Source organism: Melitaea cinxia, chromosome 16 (assembly GCF_905220565.1).
Source record: "Melitaea cinxia chromosome 16, ilMelCinx1.1, whole genome shotgun sequence".
Taxonomy (NCBI): Eukaryota; Metazoa; Arthropoda; class Insecta; order Lepidoptera; family Nymphalidae; genus Melitaea; species Melitaea cinxia.
Window position 1 is genome coordinate 4,887,810 of NC_059409.1, and position 6,451 is coordinate 4,894,260.

Consider the following 6,451-nt stretch of genomic DNA (forward strand, 5'->3'; position numbering starts at 1 on the left):
CGTAATACGTTATACGTAATTGTTATAGTTTTTTGACACTCATATAATATTGTCTAATATCTATCCTAATATTATAAAGAGGAAAGATTTAGTTTTTTGTTTTGACCAATTTGAAATTCCTTCACTGTTGGGAAACTAAACGATCCGCGGGCGATATAGGTAATATTATATTTTCAAAAAAAAAAAAATAGGGAAAAAATTATTTTGTTAAATATCCGTGCGAAGCCGGGGCGGGATGCTAGTTTACATTTATTTATTACAAAACTATAAACCTTGAAATATATATTTTATATAAATCCCTAATTCATAATATGTAGTAACATATTACTTGCAAATAATTACAATCACGAGTCAATTGATAACTAAACTAACGTAGGAAATTATTTTTCCACCTTTTTTTTAAATTTTAATTTACATTTTTACGCTAAAAGTGTATGTTTATATTTTCGTTACTTGCAATATGCATACAATACAAATTAGGCAATCAATATAAAAAGGGTAATTAACTAATTAGAATATAGTTATATTCGTCAGTAACATCAGTATGGCGACTGCCTAATATTCCTTAAACATATGACATGCATACAGGCATTATACCTAATTGTTGACATCAAATAATTCGTCAATATAACCTTAGATTATACACGCGAAAATTTTACTACATAAACTAAGTTTTTTCATTGCAACTTTATAATTGGATTTGCTTATAGCATCTTAATAGGTAGAGACATAGAATATCACGTATTTTAGTTTTTATCCCGAAATTCCGGTCGGATCGAAAGTTACGCATTTACAATTGCGTGACACAGCTAGTTCATTATAATTTTGAAATAATTACGTGTAGTTGATTGTACTTTTCATAGTTAAGTACCTTGACGTTTGTATACAGAGTACACATAAAAAAGTAGAGAGCAGACAGGGACATTGTATACAATTTCAGTTTCAATATAAATAATGTATTACCGATACGGCTTACACGGCTGCTAACTTAAATTCGCTATGTTTGAGTACGTATTGTTATTTTAATCCTTACATAACATTTCCACGTCTCTACAAAAATGCTTGTCTATACTTATATTGTAAAGATGTAAAGTTTCTAGCTTTGTTTGTTGATAATCTTCGCAAATACTGATCCGATCATGAAAATTCTTTGACTAACATAAAGCTACACTATTCAGGAGTCATATAGGCTATGTTTGATTGTTATTGAACTAAAATTCATTGAAAAATAATAGTATATGTAAATCAAGTCGGAGAATTGCGAGCGAAATGAAAACTTTACTATATATTTGCATCACAAAAATAATTAACGCCCAACGAAGTGGGCACGGGTCGGCTAGTATAATATAGCCGTTATGGAACGAATATCATAACAATACTTAGTAAAAGACATACTCACATAGACATCGTATAAAGCCATACTAAGTTACTCCTTATTAGATCAGCTATCTGCCAGTGAGTCCCGTCAAAATCGGTCCAGCAGTTTCAGAGATTAGCCAGAACAAACAGACAAACAGAAAGACAGACAGACAAAAATTGTAAAAAATGTTATTTTGGTATATGTACCGTGTATACATCGATAAGCATTTAGTAAAAAGCGGCTATTTTGATATTACAAACAGACACTCTTATTTTATTATTTGTATAGATTATAGATCGATAATAAATCTATATAAACGAACCTTATAAATGAACGAAATAATAAACAAAATTAGAGAAATGGATTTCAAGGACAATGACAACTATTTGAGTTGAATCATAAGTTATTCATGGTAATGTTTGTATACCAAACGCTAACACTCATAGCAATATCCTTGAAACGTCACAAAGTTAAAGACGAAAATAAAGTCGCACAAACGGCAGTCGTTCCTCATCGTATCTTTTGTTATTAAAATTTGAATATTATGGTTTGTAAAACTAAAAAGTACGTACACAGATCCGACAGACAGAAAAAATACGCATTTATTCTTTGCTTACTTAGGTACTAATTCTATTATATTTACGTACATTTTGACTAAAAAAGTATTGACTTTTAGTACTAGTAGTGCACTCCGGAGTGCATAAAAGAGTCTTTAATTAATTTTATAATATCATTAAAATCTGTTGCTAAAGTAATAGACGAGTTGAAACAAAGAAATTATAACGATGAAGTAGTGAATCGAGTTGATTTCGCTAGTAACGTTTGCAAGGACGGCTCTCTATTTCTGAACGGGCATTATGAAATACGCGGGAGTTTTACGCTGTTATTTTAAAAATGAAAGTATTGATCTTTTATTACTAACTGAAGTTTCTTTTTGAAGTTGTTTTGTTTAAAAAAATGTTTTTTTTTTTTAATTTATTTTGGAACGTAGAATGTAGATAAATAGGTCACATGTGAAATCAATGTCTGACAACCCTTTTTACTTTTCTTTAAGTTTCGCTAAATATTCATATTAAATATTCTCATAGGTTTAATTTAATAATAAGTAGCCAAAAATAATAATTGGTAAGTAAACAAAAGTAATACCTATTTGAAATGAAACATTCGTGAGACGTGTATCATTTTTTTTTACTTTTTGTAGTTGATAAAATATTAAAAAAAATATTGCGTTTAACAAAAATATAATTTTTCAGTTAATTAAATATAAATTTACTTTATTATCATTACTTCCTTATTATTACCATACTTTATTAACAATTTATTAGTTTTTTGCCAATGATTTGTATTCAACTTTGTAATAGAATAAAAAGCTTGTTTTCCTACACGATTGTTCCAAATTACATACTGTAAGTAAACATAAATAAAAATAGAATTACTTACGTACAATGAAATAATGTACTTACGGTCACAAGGATTAGAGTAGCTGTATACTCATTTATATATTAAAATTAAAATTTTCTTATTCACTCTTCTCATAACAATGGAAATATCTTAGTAAAACACTTAAAATGTAAATAGTAAAGAACAAAAACCAGAGCACACGTAAACAAAGATCAATATTATTACACTTATATTTTATACTACTGAAATACTAATCACTTTCACTATAAAACTTCAATATGCTTTAATTTGTATCAGTTTTCATACTTTTCAGATTCGTCTTAGATTTCCATACGTTCTTCCAAACGCTCTGAAATAAAATGACAAGTGAATGTTTACATCAATACATTGCACAGACGCAATACCAGTTTTCACCCACACATACGTTATGTTTGTGTATAATGGGCAATTTTTTATTTCATTGTCACTATGATTTTTATGCATGTCCTACCCAGTTCATAAGGTATTTCTTATACATTTAAAGTGTTTAGTTTAAACGTATGTTTTGTCTTTGTAGTAGACTTTATTGGCTTTCGGAATTTATACAAATTATTAGTGTTACTCTATTTTTTAAATAAAAATACTTTATTTATGATTACTCAATCGTTATTAAACCTATGTCCCTCCACACACTGGCCATAATGTTTTACCTTAAAGAATGTTTTTAAAAAAGCATGTGATGGAGTATTATATCTCCAAAGAAAGGAATATTTATTTTAAATTGATTTTAATAACACACGTTCGTTTATTTTAATATTAAACAAAATTAATTACAATTAATTTCTAGGGCACAAAATCTAACTAGGTGGAAATTCCTATTGAGTTACGCTATTTTCTTACCTCTCTTCGAAAACTACCAAATAATATCCTTTTCTTTTAAATGGAAACACTCTCAAACAGTCTGATTTGTCCGCAATTTTGAAAGCAAAGCGTTATATTACAAAAACTAACGGCTGGGCGAGAAGACGTGTTGCAGTGTAAAAATTTTGTTCCATTTAAAAACGTAGTTTTCTCGGGTGAATTGCATGATTTTATGTATTTGCTTAAAAGCAATTGGTTTCCTATTGTGTTTATTCCTAAATTATCGCTAAACAAGTTTAATTGCAAGTTTAACATTGAATATTTAAGTAATAGTTTTGTATACTCACACAAAACGTTACGTTCCATTGAGAAATTTTGTAACTCAGTGGAACAAATTGTAACTCAATGTAAGGGTAAAGGCGCGATACATGTACGTAAAATTAATATTTTTCACTAAGGAGTCATAAAGTATTATTACGACTTTTGTCCGCGTGTTTTATATAAAAATATTACTATATTACTTAATAATTTTGTTTTAGACAATAAAGTTTTACAAAAATGGCTTTGACACCAGCAGAACGTATGAAGAGGTATCGAGAACGACTAAAACTAAATCCAGAAAAATTGGAAAGTATTAAAAAGAAACACGCTGAATATGTAAAATCTAAAAGCAAAACAGTTAAAGATCTGACGGAGAAGGAAAAGGAAAAACAACGAAAAATTTGGAGAAATCAGAAACGTAAGCAAAAACAAAAGAAAAAACAGCTTTTAGTTCAGGAAGAAAAAGGTACTAAGAAACAAAAAATAGCAAACCAAAGTAAATTGATTAAGAATTATAAGACTGCTTTAAAAAGAAACCAAAAATTGACAAAACTAGTAAATACCTATAAAAAAAGACTTTACCGTTTAAAAATTTCAACAGAAAAAAAAATTCAGACGCTTGAAAAAGACAACTTAAAATTGAAAGCAAGAACAGAACTTTTAGAATTAACTTTAAAAACTTCTTATAAACAATGTCAAACCGTAAAAGAAAAACAAACATTAAAAAATGTTGTTCTAAAGGAGAATATCCAGAGCATAATTAAAAAAGACTTTCGTGTCGAAGCTGCTAGGATTAAAAGGAATGGTAAGAATAACAAATAAAAATAAAACCGAAAACAAGATACGTAAAGAAATTGAAAATTTTTATGTCAGAGATGACGTAAGCAGAATGACTGCCGGAAAAAAGCAATGTCGTACATTTAGAAAAAAAAAGGAGCAAATTCGATATCTCACCGACACAGTTCGTAATTTATATACAATGTATCGTAAAGAGGGAGGAAAATACAGCCTTTCAACTTTTAACAAATATAAACCTTTTTATGTACTATCCCCTGCCGTGCAAAACAGAGAAACGTGCTTGTGCATCAAGCACAACAATATGCAGTTGATGTTTTATGCTTTGAAGAAATACAGAATACTAAATAACTTCAACACTGTTTTGGAAGTTACAAAAAATCTATGCTGCGACATAAATTCGAAGAAATGCATGTATGAAGAATGTAAAGAATGTAAAGACAAGACTATTTGCTACGAGCCTTTGGAAGAAAAGAAAGAAGATCAGGTTAAGTGGAGTCAATGGGAAGTAATTGATCATAAATACACGAAAACGGAAAATAAGAGCACAAAAGAATTAACAACAAAAAAAAACGCTCAAATTGCAAAAAGTAGGAAGCATTCTTGATCTTAGGTCTTGTTTTGAAAAAAATCTAAAAACATTTAAAATGCATCATTTTAACTGGATTTACCAGCAAAAACAGTACCAAAAGTGTGTTAAGAACCTTCAACGACACGAAGCGCTAATTATTTGTGATTTTTCGGAAAATTACGCATGTAAAATGGGTGAAGAAATACAAGCAACACATTTCGGGGCCAGCAAAAATCAAATCACGTTACACACCGGTATGATTTATTGGGCTAAAAAATCACTTTCGTTTTGTACTATATCGGACAACAATTCTCATGAACCTGCAGCGATATGGGCACATTTGCTGCCAGTAATAAATGAGGTGAGAAAAATAGATAATTTAACAAAAGTGATCCATTTTTATTCAGATGGTCCTACGTCCCAATATAGGCAGAAAAAAAATTTTTATTTGCTCAATTTATTCACAGAAAAATTAAAACTTGACTATACTACCTGGTCATTTTCCGAGGCAGGTCATGGAAAGGGAGTAGCTGATGGGATCGGAGCCTCTGTTAAAAGAGCGTTGGATCGTCAAGTCGCATTTGGCAGGGATGTTGAGAACGGTTCACAAGCATACGAGCATCTTTCAAAATGTATGAATTTAGTAAAGATCATATACATACCCGAAAATGACATTGAAAATATACAAAAACTTGTGCCACAAAACCTCAAAACGATTATTGGCACTATGAAAATTCATCAGCTCTCATCTTGTTCACCAGGCCTCATCCAGTACAGGAATTTATCTTGTTTTTGTGGCACTAATAGGGGTTTGTGTAATTGTTTTGATCCAAAAACACATGCTTTTAACAACATATCTTCCCTGGAAGTTGCTAATTCCGAGTCTACAGTTATTGATATCTCTGATGATGCTGTAACTGACGGAACAAACTGTCCCAAGTATTCACTAAACATTAAAAAGAAAGAAAAATCTTTTCCAAAAGTCGCCAAGAAATGTAATTCTAATTTTGAGGTGATTACATTTGCAGCTGATATTCATGTTGACAATTTAGACTGCTTACCAAAACTTAGAATTCCTGATGTACTGACTTTTAACAAGGAAAATGTGGACATCAATCAAGCTGACTTACCAATTCTCGTGAATTCTGATATTATGAACATAG

At 29.9% G+C, this 6,451-nt stretch overlaps 1 protein-coding gene across 1 annotated transcript; it reads left to right on the forward strand.

Annotated features, from left to right (window-relative positions):
* Positions 1–3,860: 3,860 nt before the first annotated feature.
* On the forward strand, positions 3,861–4,744 carry LOC123661218 (DNA ligase 1-like). Its single transcript, XM_045596205.1, has 2 exons — positions 3,861–4,031; positions 4,141–4,744. Exon 2 carries the CDS (start codon positions 4,160–4,162, stop codon positions 4,742–4,744), a length of 585 nt encoding a protein of 194 aa, XP_045452161.1. The 5' UTR covers positions 3,861–4,031; positions 4,141–4,159.
* The last annotated feature ends 1,707 nt before the right edge of the window (positions 4,745–6,451 follow it).